Source organism: Gossypium raimondii, chromosome 9 (genome assembly GCF_025698545.1).
Source record: "Gossypium raimondii isolate GPD5lz chromosome 9, ASM2569854v1, whole genome shotgun sequence".
Lineage (NCBI taxonomy): Eukaryota > Viridiplantae > Streptophyta > Magnoliopsida > Malvales > Malvaceae > Gossypium > Gossypium raimondii.
The window spans coordinates 45,051,197-45,075,654 of record NC_068573.1 but is presented as its reverse complement, the minus strand read 5'-3'; the positions used below and the strand labels follow the sequence as shown (position 1 = coordinate 45,075,654).

The 24,458-nt window shown below is 30.7% G+C and overlaps 3 protein-coding genes across 6 annotated transcripts; 1 reads left to right on the top strand and 2 right to left on the bottom strand.

Annotated features, from left to right (window-relative positions):
* The first annotated feature begins 1,615 nt into the window (after positions 1–1,615).
* LOC105800201 (dof zinc finger protein 1) lies at positions 1,616–3,014 on the top strand. Of its 4 annotated transcripts, none has more exons than XM_012631182.2 (2): positions 1,616–1,807; positions 2,013–3,014. In XM_012631182.2, the coding sequence occupies exons 1-2, from the start codon at positions 1,784–1,786 to the stop codon at positions 2,730–2,732; spliced, it is 744 nt and encodes a 247-aa protein (XP_012486636.1). In that variant the 5' UTR covers positions 1,616–1,783; the 3' UTR covers positions 2,733–3,014. The 4 variants fall into 4 exon arrangements, with proteins under 4 accessions (XP_012486636.1, XP_012486637.1, XP_052476628.1 ...); XM_012631183.2 differs by having other exon boundaries at positions 1,634–1,807; positions 2,047–3,014; XM_052620668.1 differs by having other exon boundaries at positions 1,637–1,817.
* Positions 3,015–8,511: 5,497 nt separating this feature from the next.
* Positions 8,512–12,762, bottom strand: LOC105800200 (uncharacterized). The gene is made up of 8 exons (XM_012631179.2): positions 11,870–12,762; positions 11,490–11,636; positions 11,214–11,312; positions 10,678–10,869; positions 10,395–10,514; positions 9,871–9,942; positions 9,352–9,625; positions 8,512–8,789 (listed from the first exon to the last, which is right to left on the bottom strand). The coding sequence occupies exons 1-7, from the start codon at positions 12,128–12,130 to the stop codon at positions 9,401–9,403; spliced, it is 1,116 nt and encodes a 371-aa protein (XP_012486633.1). The 5' UTR covers positions 12,131–12,762; the 3' UTR covers positions 8,512–8,789; positions 9,352–9,400.
* Positions 12,763–13,796: 1,034 nt separating this feature from the next.
* LOC105800199 (hypothetical protein) lies at positions 13,797–18,369 on the bottom strand. The gene is made up of 13 exons (XM_052621290.1): positions 18,134–18,369; positions 17,326–17,448; positions 17,151–17,220; positions 16,865–16,978; positions 16,590–16,673; positions 16,225–16,275; positions 16,082–16,111; positions 15,887–15,949; positions 15,694–15,759; positions 15,396–15,524; positions 15,136–15,171; positions 14,732–14,851; positions 13,797–14,397 (listed from the first exon to the last, which is right to left on the bottom strand). Exons 1-13 carry the CDS (start codon positions 18,367–18,369, stop codon positions 14,206–14,208), a joined length of 1,314 nt encoding a protein of 437 aa, XP_052477250.1. The 3' UTR covers positions 13,797–14,205.
* Positions 18,370–24,458: the final 6,089 nt, after the last annotated feature.

The window sequence follows — 24,458 nt, the reverse complement described above, 5'->3', positions numbered from 1 at the left end:
ATCAATGTTATTTCAAAAATTGAAACAAGATGGAATTGGTCAACATATTTTACATTTTAAAACAAATATTTGATAAATTTATAAGGAAATTTTATATCCCATTCATAGTTAAGTTGATTAGTGGTATAAGTTTTAATACTAGTTCGTACGTAGATGGAAATATTAGAAAACAGAAAAGATTAGCATTAATTCAGACCCATTTTCTTTGTTGATTTCGCATGAGTTGAAACGATTTATATCAACTTGGTTAATGCAGGAATTTAGGTCACCAGCTTAGCATCATTATTCAAAGATTTTCTAATCCTTCTGTGGTTTAAAATCAGATACCGGAAATTAAACAAAAATCAATGTTTTTCTTCTTCCTTTTAACTTCCATCCTCACCAATATGATTACAAATTTCAGCCTTGGGTATTAGAATTTATTACAGATTAATTAATATTTTCTTAAATTATAAATTAATTACGAGAACAATTCGATAATTAACCCTGCTCAACCAAACAAATTTAAAGATATTTTTCAATAACTTTAATTATGAATTAAAAACACTTGATTTTATTATGCCATTCTCATGGTCAAATCATGCTAACCTACTACTAATTGTTAGAATAAAAAAAAATAATTATTAATCTAATTATTCTAATTAATGGTTTACTATTCGAACAAAAAGATGATAATAACCTAATTGGAGAGTATATAAATATCAATTGAATTCACAGTTTAAAGTCTTCTCCTCTTTCGATATGTCGAGTTCTTCCTTTTACAAAGCTATTTTACTATTTGCATGGCTGCATTTGGTGTTCCCTCTTTCAACCTGAACCACTGTCATTACATGTTTCATGGATCATCATCTCCACTGGGATGAGATTACGTACTTAATAATAATAATAACACTTATTTCAAAAACAATAAATAATAATAAGAGTTACGATATGAGTAAAAAAATTAGGTAACAAATATATTTAAAATTTTTGAAATTAAGAAGCAATGAACATTTGGTTGAAACAATAAAATTAAAAATATTAAATATTACGATAATTTCATTTGCAACCTTTTAGATTTTTCATGATTTAATATGATAAAATGTTTTTATAAAAAAGAGTTGGGTAATTGTTTAACCAAATCTTAAGACATAATTGATGACTTGATGTGTAATAACAACTCAAAAAGCCTTTTAAATATAGCATAGATAATAATAATAATAATAATAAATATAGTTGGATATTACTTTGAAAATTATATCAAAAGGCAAAGAAGTTTGATTGATTAGCCTTTTATTCTTAAATGGTTACTACGGACCATAAATTTGTCATATGTCATGCAATTATTGTTATCGATAATATCATCTTTAAAATTTAGATTACGTTACCTCTTTAATAATATCACTTTATTAAAAAAATAACATAAATTTTATATATTCATTAGAAAATTTACAAAAGGGAACTTGAATACTTGATATTACACTATCTAAAAAAATAAACTAGTTTTGTATATATTGAAAAATATATAGTTGGATCCGTGTTTCTCAGCATTAAGATATTAAAAAAAGGAGAGTCGATAGATATTTAATATATTACATTAAAGAAAGCGTCCTCATCTCCTTTTCTATCTTTGGAACATAAAGCATGGTGAAACATACATAATGTCCTAAAAAACCAGCCAACTTTTCAATTTCATCTGCTTTTGAAACCCCTCTTCCACAGAATAAAATAAAAACAAAACACTGGTTTTTTCTTTCTTTCTTATATATCAAAGATATTATTCATTTTCTCTTCAGTTTCATTCATGGATACTGCTCTATGGCCACAGGTAGAGAGATGTATCACCCTGTATCTACCTCTTTGTTTTCTTTACTAAACCCTCTTGGCTTTTCAAAGAAATAATTTACAGTCAATTGTAGGTTTATATTTTATGCTTTTTCTTTTCTCTGCAAAAAAGAGGATGATCATATTTGTTTGATCTTGAAGTTATTGATTCTTCTTTTTTTGCATTTGTTTGTTGTTTATCTTCGTAGGAAATTGTCACAAATGCATGTTCAAAACCTGCAGATTTAGAGAGAAAAGCTGCTGCTAAGCCTCAAAAACAACAAGCTTTGAACTGTCCCAGGTGCAATTCAATGAACACCAAGTTCTGTTATTACAACAATTACAGTCTCAGACAACCTAGGTACTTTTGCAAGACTTGTCGAAGGTACTGGACTGAAGGCGGTTCTCTCAGGAACATCCCTGTCGGAGGTTGTTCAAGAAAAACCAAAAGATCATCATCATCATCATCCAAAAAGCTTCCTGATTTGGTTAATAACCCTAAGATCCATGGAGGCCAAGATCTCAACTTAGCTTACCCAGTTAGTGAAGTTTACACCACAAGTATGTCTGAATTTGTTAAAGTCCCTAATAGTAGTGTAGAAAACAGTAAGAAGGAAATTCCTTCTTCATTGTTCCCTAGATGTCATGTTTCAGCTTTCGAGTTGGTTACTGGAATGTCATCCAAGGGGTCGAATCCTTTCATTCCCATGCCAGTTCCAGATCCAAACACAGTTTATACGCCTGGGTTTCCCTTGCAAGAGTATAAACCAACGTTAAATTTCTGTGTGGATGGGGTTGAAGAGATAAATGGGAGGCTGCTGTTTCCTTTTCAAGATCTGAAGCAAACAACTGATAATGAAGATAATAAGGAACAAGGAGATTCATCAGCTGGATTTTGGAATGGGATGTTAGGTGGATCATCATGGTAATTAAAGAACATGAAAAGCAATACTGCCCTCTGATCTTTTTTTCTTTTTTCAGCTTTTCATTGATTTGTTAAAGTGAGTGGGTTCGGTTGGGGATGACTTGTTTAGATTTCTTCATTACTAACACATAGGAATACGTGGGGTTTCATGGTTAAGATTATTATTAATAATTTTCTCTCTAGTTTAGTGCTTGAAAATAACTAGTCTTTCATTTTTGTTTTTCTTATTTAACCACTTGGAAAGCCTAAATGACATGGATACCGTGTTACAAGAGATCAAGTTAAACCCAGATTTATTTTAGGGTTAAAAATTGTTTATTTGTTCACGTTTGTAAGAATACCTCACATTAGCCCCAATATTTCCTTGAGTGATGATATAGCATATATGCCATTACCTCCCTTTTACATTCACTCTGATTAAATCTAAAATTGAGTTAATTACACCGTTAATTAAAAAGCAAAGTTTTTTTAATATCAAATCTTTTCCATCCACAAAATTTAAATTCAAAATCTTATTTAAAAAATATCAAACTCCATGTACTAAAAAATCTATCAAACTCCTTTGGTTTTTTCTCTAAGCTTAACACTCAGTTTCGGCTCTCATATTTTAGACCATCCACTTTGCCCCTTTACTTTCATTTTGTCAATTATGTTAGCACCTTGATCATTTCCATTAAAAGGCCTCACATTCGTCCTTATATGATGTGAAGTTTTCACATTGACTCTCAAGATGTATGCATTTGATTAGCTTAAATGGTCATTCTCGATTTTTTTTAACGGAAATGATTAAAGGATTAAAGTGATGGACGGAATGAAAAAAAAAAAAGGAAAGTGATCCAAAAATCATAAAAGGACCAAAGTGAAGTGAAAATAGTAGAGGAGGTATTAAACCTTTTTTTTTTCTAATTAAAAGAATTGATGAGGAAGATCTGACAAAGCCTCCTTTTTGCTAAGGGTTGCCCACAAACATTCCCCTCGACAACTGTGCATTAGAATAATACACCCACCAACAAAGGTTCCCTTTTTTTTTATTACAAATGTTTGTTAATTAGTTCAATTTTGTTACTTTAAGTTAATGAGCTGTTGATCTTACTTTACATTCCTCCATGGGATGTTGAGGAAAATCAGAATATCCAGCCAAAAGCCAACCCCCCATCTTACATTTTAGCTTAAACAACAAGAAATGTCTGACTTCATAACATTTTTCCTTAAACGACTAGAATGTTATTGAGCTCAGGTTCACATGTTTTTCCATATCCAAGGATGCGATTCCTATAAAACATATTCCACGGAAAGAAAAAGAAAGGTTAAATTAGGGACCTTGTTGTATTTTCATTGTCTTTTATCACATACGATTCGATATAATAATCTATGATGAGGTTTTTGGAATTAACTCCAAACCTCTATTTTCATACATTAAAATGGATATTTATTATATGTTAACTTTTATTGATAATTTTTCCAGAAAAATTTGAGCGTTCATCTTGAAGCAAAAAAGCGATGTGTTTTCCGCATTTAAGTCTTGGAAAACTATGATTGAAAAACAGACGAGAAAACAAATAAAATTCCTCTACACAGGCAATGGCTTAGAGTGTTGCTCTAATGAGTTTAATAAACTGTGCAAGTCAGAAGGGATCGTGAGACACTTGACAGTTCGTTATACTCCACAGCAAAACGGCGTTACAGAACGAATGAACAGAACTATCGTGGAGAAGGTTCGATGTATGTTGTCAAATGCTAACTTACCAAAGTCATTTTGGGCCGAAGCAGCCCCTACTGCATGTTTTTTAATCAACCAATCTCCATACATTTCTATTGAGAAAAAGACTCCACAAGAGGTATGGTTTGGTAATCCTGCTGACTATTCTGATTTAAAGATCTTTGGGTGTCCTGTGTATGCTCATGTTGATAATGGAAAATTGGAACCGAGATTCATTAAATGTGTTTTTCTTGGTTATAAAGCTGATGTAAAAGGGTATAAGTCATGGTGTCCTGAAAATAGAAACGTTGTGATTAGCAGAGATGTTATTTTTGATGAAACTGCTATACTACCTAACTTATCTCTTAAAGACTCTTCAATAAAGAAAATCAAAAGCATGTGGAGCATCAGATTAATCCAGAATCTACAACAGAGTCGACTCCTCAAGCCAATATAAAAATTCAGAATAGAGTTGTTTCTTTACCACAATACTCTATCGTTAAAAACAGAACTAGAAGAGAAGTTAAACCTCCAAAGAAGTATGTCGAGGCTGATTTAGTTGCTTATGTTTTAAATGTGGCAGAAGATATAGATGCAAACTAAGAGCCATCTAATTATTCTGAGGCGGTTAGCTATGAATACTCAGAAAAAAGGATGTTTGCTATGCAAGAGGAGATGGAATCACTCCACAAAAACAGAACATGGGATCTTGTGAAACTTCTTAAAGGTAAAAAGGTTATTCGTTGTAAATGAGTGTTTAAAAAGAAAGAAGAGATTCCAGGAGTTGAAGAACTCAGATATAAAGCAACGCTTGTTGCAAAGGGTTACAATCAAATTCCAGGAGTGGACTTCACAGATGTGTTCTCCCCAGTTGTGAAGCATAGTTCGATTCAAGCTTTACTTGGTATTGTAGCCATGCATGATTTGGAGCTTGAGCAGTTAGATGTAAAAACTGCATTTTTGTATGGAGAACTTGAGGAGGATATTTATATGCAACAACCAGAGGGTTTTACAGTCTCAGAAAAAGAGGACTATATTTGCACCTTTAGCCCTTCAATTAGCCCTTCCGTTTTTTAATGGTTTTACAATCAAGTACTTTTAGTTGTTTTTAAATTTTACCCCGTAATTTTTCTCCGATTTCAATTTAGTCCTTGTTGGAACGACGTTGTTTTGGAGGAGAAAGGAAAATTTCTATTTTAGTCCCTCCTTGTTATTCGCGCGTTCAGAATAGTCCTCCCTTTTTATTTATTTTCAGATTTGACCCCAAATTTTGTTTTAAAATTCAATTTAGCCTTTTTTTTGTTATTTTGATTATTTTATTAGTAATATTAATAAATTTGATGTTACTATGACGATGATTATTATTATTATCATTATTATTATTATTATTATTATATTTCTATTTATATTTACTTATTTAAATTTTAAATATATTTTTCTTATTATATATTAATATTATTATTTACTTATTTATATCTTTTTATTTCAAACTTTGTTATATATATACATACATAGATATTTTTATTTTATAATTTTATTTATTTTCGGTATTGTTATTATTGTTTTATTTGATATTTATTTATTTATGTGTTTATTATTATTTTGAAAACGTTTTAGTCCTATTTGTTTATTTACTTATTATTTCATGTATAATTGATTTGTCCTTTTATTTATCTTATTTTTGTTGTTGTTGCTCGTATTATTTATGTTTACATCATTGTATTTATTATTTTTTGTTACGCATATTAACCCCGTGTTTTATTTCTACTATTTCGTGTTAGATTAATTTTATTTGATGCATAAATTATAATTTTTGAATAAGCAAAATTTCGGGTTTAGATTCGAGAATGTCGTATCCTAACTTACGGGATTTCGATTTTCGCGATAAATCTAAATACACAAATCTTTTCAAACTTACGTTTTTAAATGATCTCGGGAATTAACAAAAGATCGTGTTCTAACTTACGGGACATGATCCCTTTTCTAAACCCGAGATAGTTGAATATCTTTTTAAATAAATAATTTTTTGGCATTTATTCACATATCGGGAATTCGATACATTGTGTCCTAACGCATTGGATATGACATGTTGTTTTCTCGAGATGAGGATTTTTCTAAAAAATAATAAAGGCAATATTCAATGTTTAAAATTTTGAGAAATTGTGCCCTAACGTATTGGACTACGATTTCTTCATCTAACTTAAACAATTGAATATCCTTTTGAATTTTATTGCATGAGTTTTTTAAGGACAAGCTCATTTTTGAGGATGTGAAATATCATGCCCTAACTTATTGGGTGTGACATTTTCTCTCTTCGAAATGAGAGGGTCTTAACATGTAATTTGATTTATACAATTTTTTTTAATACAAGGATCGTATTTCGAATCTCTTCAAAGTTTCCAATTCTCGACACTAAGACACTAATTAATCAACTAGGTAACAATTTTTGGCGTTACGAGGGTACTAATCCTTCCTCATACGTAACCGACCCCCGAACTCATTTTTCTGAATCTTGTAGACCAAAATTGTTGTTTTAATAAATAACCACTTTTCGAGGTGACCCAATCACACCTCATTAAAAAAGATTGGTGGCGACTCCCATGTTCGTTTTCATTTTCAAAATCCAAGTCGACCCCGTTTTATCAAAAAAATGGTTTCGACAATAATATTAAAATATTTTTCTAACTCGGATTTGTGGTCCCGAAACCACTGTCCAACTAGGGTCTAAACCGGGTTATTACAAAAGAACCAAGAGGTGGAGCCATAAAGAATGGCTCCACTAAAATAAAATTTTAAATTTTTATATTAAAAAACCATAAAAAAAGTACACTTGTAATAAAGTGGTGGAACCATTTAATTTTTAAAATTTTAAATATAACTTAAAAAAGTTTGAATATCTTTAAAAATAATTTAAAAAATTAATCATTTGAAAAATTATATTTAAAATTAAAAATAATATTTAAAATATTATAAAACAAATAAAAATTTGAAAAGTCATATCTTTAAAAATAATATATTTTAAATGTTTTATAATATTAAAATATATATTTAAAATTTAATAAAATAATATTATAAAAATTTAAAATATACATTTCAAGTTTTATAAAACCATTAATAAACAAATAAATAAAGGACAAATAAAAAACTTAAAAAGTAAATAAATAAAAACTTAGAAAGAAAAAAAAGGAAAAAAGACAGAATCAGAAAAGTAATATGAATGAAAAAAATAAAAAATTTACATGTTTTAATAGGCAAATAGGAAGATAGCTACTGTCTTGAAATTTGGTGGTATCAATTTATTTGGCTACACCAGAAAGAGGTAAAATTGCTTAAACCTTCTCATACTTTCAAAAATTATAGTATTTTCCTAGTATTTATACAAGTTGTGCCATTTTACATGGCTCCACCAAAATATTAATTTTTTAATGTAGATTACTGATGTGGCATGTTAGTGGTAGATTTTGAATTATATTCATATTTTATAAAAAAAGAGAGGTCATTTTAAGTAATTAATTATTGGCTTCACCAATTTTTACTGTAGATTTTGAGTTATTTTGTATTTTATAAAAAATAGGTCATTTAAGTAATTAATTATTTTTTGGATTATTTTTATAAAAAAGCCCAAAATGTTTTAAGTACAATGCTAGCACGTAGCACCATTATATTCATCCCTGATAGCATGGTTTAAAATGTAGCCAGATCTAGCAACATTGAGCTACGACCATTATCCCTATAGTAGTAAGCTCTATATTTATAAAGCTTGCTAGTACATACACCTATAGCATATAGGGTTGGACGTCCAAAAAAGTTTCCGGAAAATCGCAGGCCTTGAACAAGCTTAGAGTTTTGAGTTTTTCTTTACTATGTACGAAAAAAAAAATCGTAAAACTTACCACACAGGTGATATAAAAACCTAAATTTAACTTCAAAAAATTTCTGCTTCCTTTCTTCTCTGTTCTTAGTCTTTCTTTTCCTTTTTTTTTTAACCTTCTTTATGCATACCAAAACCCTTTGCATATTAATCAATTATATTCATAAATTTGTCCCATGCCACATTTCATGCAATTTAGGCATGCTACATACATAAAGAAAAGTGGATGTTACAGAATTTCATTATAGAAAAATAAGATCAATGCCCTTCCCAGTTTCATTATCTGTATAGGGATATTATAAAATTATACCGGAATAACAAATAATGAAAGCTAATACTAGAGATCAGACATGAATTCCTTCACAATTCAATGGTCAGCATTGATTCCAAATATTCGGACTTTGTGCATGTTTGAGAATTCACGACCATCAGCACAAGAACGACCAGCATGTCGAAGCTGATAATCCGTTGTGTGTGAGACAATAAGATACCTGAAATAAAATGCAAGGTAAGAGATTGGTGACATTAACCATGATAGAAGAGAACATCCATGTTCTAGTATCATGTGTTGCATCACATTGTGCAGAGTACAAAATTGCACTGTGGACGGCTAAAGCGAGGGTCTAAATCCATTACATCTCCCTTACAACTGCTTTTTTCCCTTTCCATTTTAGACAATGGAAAATAGATTATTGTTAACTTTTATGTCTCAAGCATTTGATAAAACAATAACTTTCAATAGTAGGTATAGATAATAATATACACCGACTATCCATTTATAATCAAGGAAACTTCTGCCGTTTTCATTGATTATGCTCTTTGTATAAACATTTTTTCTTTTATTTTTCCTCTCTCTCCATCATCCCCTGCCCTTTCTACTGTTTCTTTGCCCTTTGCAATCATACGTTCTTATGGCATTCGAATCAGTGGAACATAGTTGTCAAGGAAACCAAGATAAGAAAAGACATCATATTTTACATCCTAAATTTTAACTTTTTGGTTTCTATAAAATCAACTATTCCAGGTTAAGTTATAGAATGAAGTATGAGATACCATGTTGAGTGAGTGAAAGACCCAAATGGAATCAATCTCCCTAGATTGATCATATCTTCAGAGCTGTTCTTGCCATAGCTAGAGCACCCTCATAAGTTTGATTTCCACCGGTAAACCCGCTAATGTGGACGAAGATACAGCCCGGAATACCTGCCTCCTTTGAGAGTTCATCATCTGTCAAGCCTCGCCATTGAGCTGGGAGAGGCTTTCGGCTCTCAAATCTATCAGGAGATATTGCTACTGCCTGAACTCGCCATCGTTTGCCCCTATCATCCTGCAAAATACATTGGATTTAATCCAAGGACTAATTCTAGAACATATTTGAAAGGAAAATGGGCTATATTGCTTAGACTAGAGGATTAGTGTCAGATATGGGTATTTATCCGACAGTTTGGGTTTTCCCATATATTTAAAGCATCATTCTCATATACACAAATCTGAATGTGTTGGACACGAGTATCAAACATTAGTTCTTAAAAGAAAATGAAGAGTTGGAGTAATATAGTTCTAAATACATACCTCATAAAGAACATACTTAATAGGAGGATCAACCTTCATCTCTTCCTCGAGCTCAAATATGTGAAGCTTCCACTGTTGAATGCAACAACAACCATACTTAGTTGTAAGTAAAGGATGTATAATGGTAAGCCAAGAATAAGCCATAGTCACTTGTCAGCTATGGATTCATTTCTCATCCTGCTGAAAATCGCACACCAACATATTTGATTAAAATTCAAACCAGCTGAAGGACCAAAATGGCTCAAGTGTCAAGACATGGATATGAGTCTGAAATGGGGTATGTTCATCTTTTCCCAAGGTTTTTCATTTATTTATAGTACTTGGAGGACGATATCCTTATACCTATATTCAGATATAGATAGGACATGGGGGCTTCAAAAAGAAAAAAATAGCAAAGAGTTGGAGCAACATAGGATTATTTATATACAAGCACTTCACTAACCAGAGATACCATACACTTGTGTAGGATTAGTGGAAGAAGAAAACTACAAGAAGAAAAGAAAAACTTAGAAACATCTACTTACAGGGGTAAACCTTTTCAAAACCATAATTTCACCGCTAGGGTCTGTATCATATCTATCTGCAATACACTCCATCACAATTGACCTTGCTGGTAACCAAGATTTTGCATGAAACCGGACACTCTGAAAAATGGTCATCAAACTATTAAAATATAAAGAACACAGTACATACTTTTGTCCCTTCTGAAAAGAAGAAAAAATACCATATCCGGGACACTAGGCATAAAGACTATACTAATAATAGTGTATTTTTTGGCATCTTTTTTTTTTTTTGGTAGAACCTTACATCTAAGAACTCACTACCAGCTAGAGCCATTGCTTGTTGGAAAGCCTCATTCTCTTTCTCAGGTGACTGATTGGGATCCATCCAGTCTAAATTTAATCTTCCAACCCTAGAGGATAAGTTAGTATTGTTCACATATCTCGGAGGCTTGTCGGTATCAAACTGGTTGATTCCATTGTCAATCGCATCAATTGCCTGGTAAAAGCAAGAAAATGATATCCCAATGAACATCTAAATCCGTCATCACTTGGCAAATGAAGAAAAATTAAAACCAAGAAAACAACAGGAAGAATAATACCACACATTAATCGTATCTGACCAGCCTGAATAAAAGAAAGCTAGAAATTTTCATTGCTAATAGAACAATGGAAGCACGGAACTTAAAGTCTGCACAACCTCTTTGAACCAGTTTCGAATGGTTGAAACTCTAAATACTAATATTTGTTTAACCATAAGTTCAAATTCTACTCCTACACAAAGTAGCCAGAATCCATCGAATTCAAAACCTTTAAAAACTTAAGAATCAAAGAGGAAAGTACCTCCATGAAGTTTTTGTAAATGGCCAGAAACAATCTTTGCACATTCGGGTGGTCTTCACCGAGTTGAAGCTCTTTAGCTATTATCTCTTTGCCGAAATGCTAAATACAAAGAACATTTGACAGATAATTGAGAAAACAGCATAAACAATTGAAAAACATCATTGCTCGGATTAAACTCTACCAACATTGGATGAGAAAAAAACAAATAAAAAAAATACCAACAAGAAGAGAACTGTGAGAAGGGATCTTTAATTGTCTAATGGAAATAATGAATACCTTATAAACAAGCCCGGCACTGCTAAGCTTTGTATTAAATCCATGGCCGAAAACCTCCTCAAATCCTTTCTGGTGATGATCATACCGATCACGACTTGGATCATATACGCCTCCAACATCAAGCACAGCATCAAAACCCTCCAATACCTGCAAAATATGATCAATTTTATAAAGGACATTCAAAAGAGGAAGCTCAGAAAAGCTAAATCAGAATAACATAAGCTGTATAGAACTTGCAAACAAATAAAGAAATAGAATAACTTCGTAGAAAAAAGCAAAAGGATAACATGTTTTAAGATCCAAAAGAAAACCCATTTTATAATTTGCGTACTTTATTACTTAATCCAACAGGAAAATAATAGGGGGCGGGGGGGAATGACCTTGGGGTCTCTGGTACGGACAATCTCGGAGTTGGAGAACTTGGTAGTGAGACAAATCATGAAGCAGCCAAGAGCCTCGTCACAGTGAAAGCTGCCGCTGTGAGTGCCAACGCGCTTAGAAGGCACATTGTTGGGAGAGCCAGTGGAGTAAGCCGGGGAAGACACCCTAATGAGATTGGAGGTAGCCATGAGAGGGCGGGAGATGGTTTTGGGAAAGTTGAGAAGTTTCTGGTAAAACCCTCCTCTTGTAATTGCCCACATACCTTCTTGAATTCCCAATTTTCGCCACTCAACTAAAACCCTATACCCTTTATAAACCCTACAAATGACAGCTTTTTTTTTTTTTTAAATAATTGTACTTAAAAGAGTTCTACAGATTTAAATAGCCAAAAATATATGTTACTTTCGAGAAAATATTAGTTAGTATGTACAAATGATTGTAATTCATTTTAGAGAAGCAAGTAGGCTTGGATATAGATTTCTTATTCATCTCGAATTCTGGATTGACTAAGTAAATTTCCAAACCTTTCAATAGATGAAATTGTTTCAATTATCCGAATTGATTAACCATGATGAGTTTATAGCAAAGATTCCATCAACAGCAGGAACACAGCAGATTACCCCCCGAAAAAAAAAAGCAAAAACAATGGAGGATCAAAAAAAAAAAAAACAATTACAATCAATGAAGCTGATTTATGGTCATATTCTAGTGTTCACTTCCATCATCATCATCGTCATTCAATTGTTGATGATTTTCAGCAGGATTTGTAGGGATTCCCCCACTTCCGGATCTCATTTCTTGATTGTTCTTCAGCATCAGGCAAATTCCTATATTCTCTTTTTCTCGCCTGAAATTAAAGATAAAGGTTCTATTTGCAACTTCTACGCTCTCTCTCTCTCTTTTTCTTTTTACAACTTCCATGACAAAAATCAGCGCAATATTATAAAAACGAATATTAATATTATATTAATATAGAAATTCAAAATAATAATAAAATATATATTATTCGAATTGGTTCAAGCTTGATTTAGATGAAATTGAAAATTTTCTAAGCTGCAACTCAATCTGATATAATCCATTAACAGTTCAATTTTGAACAATATTTGCCTTTACATGAACTAGAAGTATAGACATCTTCATCTATCCATTATATTTGCCTCCAATCCGTCATTGAAGTGACTGAAATCAGTAAAGGAATGTACCCTCAAATGCATTGGTGGAGGCTTTATGTGTCTGCCGCTAGTGGATTTCATGGTTTTGCCTAACAAAGATGCTTTCTAAAATTAAGATGTCAATGTATTTTGTTGGGGTGAGTGGCTTCGATTCTTTGGTTTTTTTTAACAAATTTGTATTCGACACTTATATTTCATACATATTGAGACATGCATATTAGATATTTCTCTTCAAATTTAAGAAGAGGTAGAGATAATTATCTGTTGTCTCTTATGATTTCATTATCATTTGCAATCCTACCATTTTTTTGCCAATTAGATACGGAAATAGCTTTTTGGCCATCGACAACCCTGTAAGGCTTTTCACTTGATCATGTTTCAACTTTTCAATAGTGAATCATAGTTTTTCCTCTGTGTGTGTGGGCAAGCATGCATTTGGGGCTCTTGATGGCGGATACTTTGGCTGCTTACTACTACTTTGATTGATTGTGAAACTGACATGAATGTTTTTTTTTGTTTGGCATAAAAGAATACGAAGAAGGCTGACCTGACGCTTGCAGCCGTTGCTTCTAGACTAATAATCGGGATGATGCTGTGGATTCTCACTGCTTCGGGACAAAATGTTCAAGGCAGAAGATTAAAAGAGTTCAAATGCCGGTTCGAGGACACGAAGCTCGCAGCAATTACAACATGGTAGATGCCTAGATGTATTTACTTTTTAAGAAAAATAAACTCCCAAGTCTTAGTGAAGATAGAATGGAAATGCCTTATAAGCAGCAGAAGATATATTATCATCTAAATGCCAAATGAATAATTTGACATAAAAGTTAGCTCAACCTTACATTATTCCAAAATATTTGATGATATACAAGACCAAAATCGAAGGCAGATATAAAGGACTTGGACAAAATGTAAGCTCAACACAATAATTAGCCTGTAATGATACTGGCGAGAACATCGGTCTTACCTCTTGCATAAATTGTGTAAACTAAGCGGATAGCATCAAGCCATCCGTCTAGAGATTCCCACGAGTCAGCAACCTGAAAGGAAGAACAGACAATACTCACTAAAGTTGGATTGCTATTCGTATATTGCTAAATAGCATAGTTGTCAAGTTTTCTGAAAGTGTGAAAGATATCGTTCCTTTAATAAAAGCATGATACTTACCAAAAAATTGGACCATGGGTAGTATCAATGCAGAGGCCTGCACCTGGTGGTAGAGTCAGATCAGCACATGATGATACAGACACAATATCTGGAATCTCAACTCTGATAGCTGAGTTTTCTTCATTTGTTACTTCTGCAATTGTGCCAGAGAGGCTTCGAGAAACTTGTTTCTGCTCGGCTTTGATGACCTGCTCAATTGGAAAACAGAAGAGGACATAGAGGAAGAAAATGAAAGTCACGAGGATAAACCAACATAAACCAGTAGTATACTGAACCGACTCTGCATAGCAGTTTACATTGATTTTGCCTTGCATGCATAACATCCTGGAATTTATTATGATAGTGATCTACAACAAATATATTTTTGCTCATACTCTATGATTCATTCCATTTAAGTTCAGACATTAAATATCAAAATTTGCTTGAAGAAATGAATCCCTTGTTCCAGGAAAAAAGAGAAAATTGAACTTGATATTTATTTGCAATAGACAACGAAAAACCAAAAACCAATCAGCTTTTTACCTGTTGAAGTGCTTCATGATTCAAAAAGAACTCTGTTCTCTTCCAATCACGATGCGGAGCAATTGCGTTTCCTACTGGTGGTGCAGTCATATTTCCCTCTTTGAGATGGGGTAAAGGTAGCTGTCAAAAATATTGTCAGAAAATAATAGAAAATATAGTGAACCGATAATTGGCAGTTTAAAACAGCACTGATGCGCTGACAGAAAGAAATATGAAATGCATGGATTACACTAAAATATATTACTCCAATAATAATCTTAAAAAATCCAGGAAAATGCTAATTAACCAGGAAACAGAGCAAGATATTGTTCTCATTGCCAACAGACTCAACAATGCTTACGGAATATTCAATCAATTTAGAAGAGAATAAACCTCAAATATAAAGTTCAAAGATCAATACTGACCATTGAACGAACAAGCTTCAAGGCACTGCTGTAAACCTGTAAAGTTTAAAACGTCAAATAAGATGATATCCACAAACTGAGAAGTCAAATTGCATAACCCTGAAACTTTATATTAAGGAGAAAAAGAGGTATATCATTATCTTTCTTGTAAATTTATGCCGAAAATTTTCATTACCCAATAATTATGCCACCTATATAGCCTAAAAGTGATATTAAATCTAACCAAAACTCTGTGGTCCAAAAACACATGGATTTCTTACTGAGTAATTTGGTTTCAATGCATGAGCGGCTGCAATATAGATAGCAGATTGGTTATACAGCTCATTTGAGGAAACTTCTTTTGGATTTGTCGAGCCTCCAGTTCCTGTGGTATCCTCAGCTAGCCCATACTGCAGTTAAAAATATACACATTCAAGTTCCGAATTAATGCTTCACTTGAATAAAAATGTTTAGATGATGAAGGCACTATTTTCTTATTAATTCACAAAGGAATGAATTATAGGTGAGAATAGGATCACGCAATCCAGTACAAGAACTAGTAGGAACCAACAAACTTACCAAAACTGTTCCTAGGTTGTATATTGCTCGATGGAAATCAAATTGCAATTGTATTGCGGCACGAAACTACATTAGAAGTAAAGGATATCATAAGAGCAGAATTTGCAACTTCAAGTATCAAACGTTGAATTTATTCTGCTGGTTGTTCCTATAACCATCCAAGCACTTTTATTTCTCCAAATGACTTTTGTACCTTATTAATTGCAGCCCTCACAATTTTTTGCTTCTCTCTTGCTGGAACAATCGCACTGAGTTCCTAAACAATACAAAATAAGAATGAAAAGCAAAGAATTATTTAACTCTGCAGAAGTAGGTCCAGCATCTATTTTGTATGAAATGGAGATAAATGAGGTTGATTAGAATATCAACATCACTAAAACATAGTTACCTGAAGAGCTAGTCCCCAATTGTTTAGCGCCTGAAAGAGAGACAAGAATCCTTAGAATTACTAACAGAAAGAATAAAAATGAAAGATGGAGTCATTCTAGATAGCAGAATTTCAACACTAACCAACAACTACTTCAAATATACCTGAGGACTGTTCCAGTTGAGTTTGACAGCTTTTTCATAGTTTTTCGTTGCCTGCAAAACCATCACAATAAGATTACGCTTTCTAAAACTCAATGTCATGGCTTTTATTCACTACAAGGCATTTAACAGAGAAGGCCGAGGATTTCTACACAGCACTACCACAAGGACAATGTATTTCTGTACTAAATTCTAGAATATATACCAAAAAGCCAGAGTCAATAACCAATTTCGATGGTTCTTTGCTCTCATTGAAATGGATTATACAAAAGGTTATCCATGAAAAGAAATTGAAAATTTCCAATGAAAGGCTAGCGTTACTCATACAAAAGTCTATTACTGAAATACCAAAATTATATAGTCAGAACCTGCTCCCATAGTTCTTCAGCCTCCTTGGTCCGACCACGCATTTTTGCTCGATCAGATATTGCTATTGCCCAGTTGTAGAAAGCCTGTCAAGCAAGGACACATATTTATACAGACTCCACTCTGTGTATACACATTTGTACTTATACAGTTACAGATTGTTTTCTATTGTTTTTTTCAGTTTCTCGTCTGGCTTGTGCATTGAAACAATATTTGAAAGATCATAAATTTGTTGTAGTGCAACAGGACAATCACAGACATGGACAAGCATACATACATCATGAAATGTAGGGCAAAGACGAGTTGCCTCATCATACTTGTTGCAAGCCTCCTCTAGCAAGGAATCTTTAGAAGGTGATGTAGAATCTGGACTAACATTATCTGCACTTTCCTGCAAGCCAAATAAGTTAAGTGTGGATATAATACACTCTGATGCATTTTACAAAAATTAAAGTATGCTTAAGTTGACAGTGTAATGCGAACTGTCCTGTCCAAATATGTGTAGGAGGAGATGACACATAATTCTGAACAATGTTGCTCAAATTGAATCAATATAAAAAAACCTGAAGAACCAATGCCCAGTTGTAAAGAGCATCATAATCTTCTGGGTTTCTCTCCAGAGCACTAGCATACCTACAAAATTTGACTGGAAATCACCACTATGGAATAGCAGGACTCTGAAACAGCAAGATATAGAATTTAATGCAACAGTGAAGTGTAAAACAGAAAAGTTAGTACCTCCTGGCAGCATATACGAGAACCCGTTGGCGAGACCTGCCCTCCTCATCAGCACCTGTGACACTATTGATCAACTCAATTGCAGCATTATTTTGGTAGGATTGTTGTTGGGTGCTTTCTTGACTGCAACAAGAAGTCACAGGGCAGAAAATGGTATCATTTGCAAGCACAAGAAATACCGGAAATACAAGGAGAAACAAGATGATCTCATGCTTATTCCAACGAGACCAAGAAAGGTTTTCACGGTTGGCAGCACAATAACCAGAAAATAAACTTGATTCTATTAAGTTCAAGATCCTAAAACTAAGGACTTTTCCTTCATCCAAGTTAAGAGATGGAATAAGATTACATTTAATGTCAAGCTTCAAATTCATGGCACATTCATTGATACAAAAAAAAGAAAAGAAAAGAATAACATGAATACAATACGAAAAAATAACTAAAATATGAAATGAACATGACATGAATGAACTAATATCTCAAAAATCTTAAAATACTACTACAATACGAAATAATGCAACAACCGCGATGTCTACTTAATTGAATCTAGTGGCCTACCAGTTGATATTCAAAAACCAAAACGTTTTTCCAACTTCTCCATTGTCAGGATATAAAACAGGAAAGACCGTAGTTTAGTGATCAGTTGAAACTCTAATAATTTTCCATATGTATATTAAGGAGACGAGTTAAGAGAAAACTCCACAGATGCAGAGATTTCTACACAAATCATGATCATTTCAATTATAAATTAAAGAGCGTAACTATTTGATCAATTGAAAATCCAAAAGAGAAAGGAAAACAAAAATGCCTATTAGGAGAGCCTGCATCATCATCGTCGCTTTTCAAATCACTTAGCCGTCTGATGGTGGAGGTCCGGTTGCCTTCTTCTTTTAGCACTTCCGGACGAGCAATGTGGGAGATGGATGCTGGCTTGGCTGCCTCACTCAATCGGATCGAGCTCGCTTTGTCCTTCACCGCTTTCGGATCCATACCTGTTTTTTTCAGCTCCGGTTTGGCTTCGGATTCCTGAGACGTTTCTGACATTGCGTTGAACGAGCGATTGGCGTGCTACGCCAGAAGGGAATCGAAGAAGATCAATGCAGAGCGAAGAAACAGTGCAATGAGGCAAAACAGATAATAAAAAAACATCAGCCCGAGACGTTAAAAGGGTCTATAAAATATGGTGAACTGAAAGAATGAAGATGAAGCAAGGATATTACCAGTATATAATTCACTCCTTATAATTAAATTAATAAACATAGGCGAATTACAAAAATAATTAAAACAAGGCCTAACTTAAATATTATATAATAAAACATACACAATATATTAATTATCAATGTTATTACAGATTTAATAGAGATTATGAATACGAATATTAATTAAATAGATTAAGATAGTGTTACATTCGTATTACTTTTGTTGTGTAATTTATATATAGCTGAGAAGTATGTCTGCCACCAAAATTTTCCCTTTAATCATTGCCTTCCACTGATTGGAACGACACTGATATATATATATATATATATAGTTTTTCTTTTCTGGGAGACTTGTGTGAAGTAGTGGAACATGTTGGGGTAGATACTCAGAAGCTGATTTGTAAGCTCTTGGTTGGTGTATTGGTGCAAGCCTCTTAAATCCACTGGTTTGTCGGAGAAAACCCCATTTTTCTTGTAGTGGAGGCATATAGTTTGGGGGGGGGGGGGGGCTTGCATGATGTCTGAGAGGCAAATGATTCACAAATTCATCTGCCAATTTGAGTGTAACAAATAAGTTCGATGTGGCAATGGTTTATTCTTTGTTTCCAGAGCAGTCAGGAAATCGAACTCCTAAGGCGATTTGTATGATGACCTACCTCATGCTCATCGTTTCTTTTGTCCTGATATTGCTTTTACATGCAATGTTAATCAAGTCCTTGTCGGTATACCACCCATCGCTCCCGAAAGAGCATGTAGATATAAGAAATATAAGTTTTTACTTTATTTTATAATAAATGTATATCAAAATATAAGATTACTTAATTATTTTGTTTAATTCATTTTATTAGAATATACAATTTTAATATTTAATTATTTACTTGTTACATTTTGATCCCTAAACTGTACGCAACACCAAGTGGAAGCTGCCATTACCAGTATTTTTTTATTATCAATTTTCATTTCCCTACCTTTGGTGTCAACTTTCTATATTTTTTTTCTACTTTTTCTTCTCCTTATTCTTCTAAGAGTCTCCATTTCTCTTCTTCTCAAAGCATTTTCAACCTTTTCTCCTACTTTCAGTCTCCAACTTTCCGATCTAATGTCAAGTCATTATCTACATCTACTAATGACATATAAGCAATTGTTTTACAAATATATAAAAATATTTTTATATTCTAAAAGAGTTTTAATTTTTTAATATAATAAAATTAATTTAAATATGAAATATTTATTTTACATTATAAAAATAAATTTAATTATAAATTAAATGCAAATAAAATTACTTTTATGTTTTCCTTTTAACTGTTTATTTACTATATTTCATATTTCATATTTTTCCGACAATGCTATGAGATTGGCGTAACTTTTATTTACAAATAAAAACAGTGAAAAGTGAAGAATCTATAAATAAAATTTATTTAAGCATAATACTTATAAATAAATTATATTTAATTTTTAGTTATGGCTATAAGTTTTTTCAATTTACAGGTTCTTTATTATTTTTATTTTACTCCATAAAATATATTGTTGTGATTCATTAATGATGCATAGATTCATGCACTAATAATATATCATATTTAAAATTTAATCAATAAAATTATTTATATTTTTATTACTATATCAATGGTTATTATTTTTGTATAAAAAATGTTTGTTATTAATTTTTTTTAATATTGTTTATATTATATTTCTTTCACCTATGTACGTAGTTTGTTTCTAAACCATAATCATCAAATGGATGTGGCTGGTTATAAATGAGAAATCAATGCTCAAAAGTGAATTTGACTTGAAAAAGTTAAATTTAATATGATAATTATTGAGCCAAGCTCGAGTTATCAATCAAGCTGAATAAGTTTTGGTTAGGCTTGTGAGCCATTCAAATCGAGTTAATGAAACCTAAGGCTAAAAGTTAATGAAAATTGCTAAAATTCGAAAACCTAAAAAATTGCGAAGTAACTTGACAAACTTCGTTCGAGATGTCCTCGATTTCCAAAAATCATGAAATTTAAAATGGAGAATTCTCAAATAATATAGATTTGATCTGAAAAGTTTCGGCACAAAATTCAAACCACAAAATATTTTTTATTTTTTTAATTTTTATCGTATTTTATTTTTGTACTTTCTTTTATCATTTTTGTGAGAAATGTTTTTTATATATTAAAATAGTGCCAAGAAATTGTATGTAAAATTTCAGATAATTTGAAAATCGTTTACCCACTAAAAAATATTTTTTTTTTGAAAACTGTAGGGGTAAAAAATTGTTTTGAGGATGTTTTCTAGAAATCAATTTATAAAATAAAAAGAACACCTAAAACGCCCAAATCTAATACCAAATGATAAGGATGAGATGGATGAACATGAAAGCAGATCGTAAAGTTTGTCAAAGTAACAGATTTGACTTAGGACTCTAGACGTTTAGAAAGAAATTTGGATTTTTACACAACCTAAAACGAAATTGAATCCAAGTCAGATAAAAAAATTAAAATAAATAACTAAAATAAAATAATAAATCAAAGATTAAGGAAGCAAATAAAGAAGATAAATGGAAAGATAGAACATGGCATGTAGAAGTCCTAATAAGCCTTGGAAACACGAAGAATCCACAACCCCTTTTAAGGGGCTTTAATTTTCGATCCAAGATAGAAACCTTGGCAAGAAAAAGTTTAAAGATGATCTCCACAATCTAAAAAGATTGTTAAGAAAAATTCTTAAAAAGAAAAATCCAGAGTGAATTTATTAACTCAAAAGAGAAATAGAATAATAATGAATTAAATGAATTGTGTACAATGCAAAGGCCTATATATAGGCTAGTTAAATAAATCTAAATAAAACTCTTAAGTATACTAGAACTCTAATTTAATCTAAATAAGAAGTAATTTTAAACTAAATGTTCTTGTTAACATAAAACTCCTAAATAACTTAAAATACTTAATAATTATAAAAAAATTCGGAATAAATTAATAATAAAATAATAAGATCTGACAAATATAACATTGGGCTCATATATAATAAAAGTTAAGTCTAAAACCCAAACCCAATATGATTTAAACTCGAATTAAAAGTCCAAAATTTGTAATTCCCGTCATAATTCCGTTCAGAAATTCTGCTGCGCAGTCTTCACTAAAACGGTCATAATTTGAGCTCCCGAACTCAAAATCGAGTGAATCAAAACGCGTTTCGAAGCTAAGAAATGGGTGATGCTCATTTTGTTTCCAACTAAACAGCAAATCTGAAAATGATTTAAAGAGTAAGAGATGAATGATAAATTTTTAGAGGATTAAATTATAATTTTATCATTATATTTTTTATATTTTTCTGTATTTGTTTTATGAAAAACAACTTAGTTAATGGAAAATGATTTACAGGTAAATGGAAAATAAGTTATTTTTCTTGTAAAATAACTTATATTTTCAAAAGCGCAAGTCATTTTCTAAAAAAGTTTTTCATGGGTAATTTTATTTATATATAAAAATTAACTTAAGTCAATACTTAATATTGTTATATTAATAATAATTTTATTTTTAAAATATTTAAAATTAATAAAATATTATAATTTTCAATATTATTAAATATACTTATTTAATTATGTATATCTAATCATATAATAAATTATTGATATAATTTATTATTTTAATAAATTATTTAATATTTCAATCTTATTTTAATAATAAATATTTATTACAATTATATATATTAATAATAAATATTTTGTAATGTAAAGAATAAAATATGACATAAGTCTATGTACTCTTCACAAATTTGGAATTTAGTCCTTGTGTTTTATTTTCAAAAATTTAGTATCTCTACTTTTCATGTTTGAAAATCAAGTTCAATTGTTGACATTGTTAAAAAATTTGACAATTTTGTTGATGTCACATTTTTAAATAAAAATACTTGGTATTCATATAACTAAAAATGTTTTTATAATGAAAATAAATTTAATAAATTACTTTTAATAGTGCTAGCAACTGAACTTGAATTTTGATATCTAAAAAGCAAGACTAACTCAAAATTAAAGTATATGGACTAAATTTCAAATTTCTGAAGAGTACAAGGACTTATGACATATTTTAATATAGTATATAAATATGAATATTTTAATTATATAAATATGAGTATTTGTTTAGATAATACTTAGCTTCATTTATCTCTTACAACTCTAACGTATTAATATATACTCATATATGTAATTTAAATTAAGTTTTAATCAAGCATTATTTAGTATTAAGATTATATATGACATTGATTATTACAAAATAATTTCTTATTATAAAATAAATTTCGATTGTTAAAAGGAAATTGTACTATAATATTTTTAAAATATATATTTATGTCTTGTTTTACAAAAATAATATAAATTTATAGATATAGAATCTCAAATGTATATTTATTTTATTAAAACAACTTTTGTAAAACATTTTCGTACAACAAGAAAAAAACAAATTAAAAGAAGTTTGTTTTATTTGTAAAAAGAACAGTTACGCCAATCTCATAGCATAATTGCGTAGTAATTGGGCACATATTCTGAAAAAGGAAAAGCCTACTTTCGTAATTGCGTGTTGAGTCATTGCATGCGTCAATTTTTAATCTCATTATACAAAAAAATATGATTTTTTACCAAAAATTTTAAAATATTTATATTTACAATATGATAAAACTATATACAATATGTATATTATTCCTTGAACCAGTTTTCTTCAATTTATATTCTTCTCAAATACATATTGACTAAGGGTTGGTTTGGATGGGCGATTGGGTGCAGTGTGGTGCGTTTAGTTTACTTTTTGTCTCACGTACAGTATCGCTACCGTATCTAATCTCACCGCTACTGTTGTTTTTATACTAACCGCAGGTAAACGCACCGCCCATCCAAACTCACCCTAAGTTGTCTTTTTCAAACAACTTGCATTATGATTAACATTTTACTATTTATTAACTTACACTGATTTACATAATTATAATAATATTGTTTATTTAAATTATTGAATATAATTAAAATATATTAATTATTTAATTTAAAATATTATAATAAATCATTTTCAAATCATAATTAAAGTAGTTTTTATTTTATATAATTAATGTAAAGTGATATTATTCAAAATAATAATTAATTAATATAATTAAATCTAATACTAGTTAAGTGATAATTAATATGCTTAAAATTTTATTCAAGTAATAACATCAATAAAATTAGTATAACTTTTAAAAATTTAAAATTATGTGGATGATTTTTAAAGGGACTAGTTTTTTATTTACAAATTAATTAAGCTCAATGTTCACCATTTTTTGTACAACAAGAAAAACCAAATTAAAAGAACTTTGTGTTTATATTGAATAAGGAGAGCTTGCTAGCTCTACCTGTTGCCTAATGTTGGATTTAGCCTAACATTAGTAGAATTGATTTTATGTCTACTCTTTTAACTTTGTTAGGCTCTTATTTTTTTCTGTTGTTTCATTGGTGTGGTTTTTCTTTGCTGTTGATATTGTGGTGCTTTATTTATTCAATCAAATCTAATTAAGTCATTTATTGAAAAAAAATAGATTAAAAACATCATCAATTTTGAAAAAAAATTGATGAAAATAATTGTTTAGTTGCAATAAAATAATAAAATTTGATAATGATTTAATTTAAATTTAAGAATATAAAACTTTGAGTTTTAGGATAGTTATTTAAGTTTCAAAATACTTCATTTTTAATTATATTTAAAATGGATACCTTTTAAATTAATTTTTAAATATTATTTTATTGACATTAATAATAAAATAATAATAAGTTTAAACACCATACATTAAATTAAAATTAAAATTAAAACTAAAATCTCAACAAAAATAATAAAATCCTTTTCTAATTCTTATAAAAACATTCCTTTTTAGATCTATATAAAAATAGAAATGAAATTTTTATATACGGTTAAATACTAAACATAATATATT

Excerpts from the sequence above, each read along its gene's own strand:
- LOC105800199 (XM_052621290.1), bottom strand. The coding sequence starts at position 18,369 with ATGTCAGAAACGTCTCAGGAATCCGAAGCCAAACCGGAGCTGAAAAAA. Across the intron at positions 16,112-16,224 it reads TCAACTGGAACAGTCCTCAG|GCGCTAAACAATTGGGGACT; the intron begins GTATATTTGAAG and ends TCTCTCTTTCAG. Across the intron at positions 15,525-15,693 it reads ACAACCTAGGAACAGTTTTG|TATGGGCTAGCTGAGGATAC; the intron begins GTAAGTTTGTTG and ends TTTTAACTGCAG.
- LOC105800200 (XM_012631179.2), bottom strand. The coding sequence starts at position 12,130 with ATGTGGGCAATTACAAGAGGAGGGTTTTACCAGAAACTTCTCAACTTT. Across the intron at positions 10,515-10,677 it reads CTGGTAGTGAGTTCTTAGAT|AGTGTCCGGTTTCATGCAAA; the intron begins GTAAGGTTCTAC and ends ACCATTTTTCAG. Across the intron at positions 9,943-10,394 it reads TTTTGAAAAGGTTTACCCCT|TGGAAGCTTCACATATTTGA; the intron begins GTAAGTAGATGT and ends TGCATTCAACAG.
- LOC105800201 (XM_012631182.2), top strand. The coding sequence starts at position 1,784 with ATGGATACTGCTCTATGGCCACAG. Across the intron at positions 1,808-2,012 it reads ATACTGCTCTATGGCCACAG|GAAATTGTCACAAATGCATG; the intron begins GTAGAGAGATGT and ends TTATCTTCGTAG.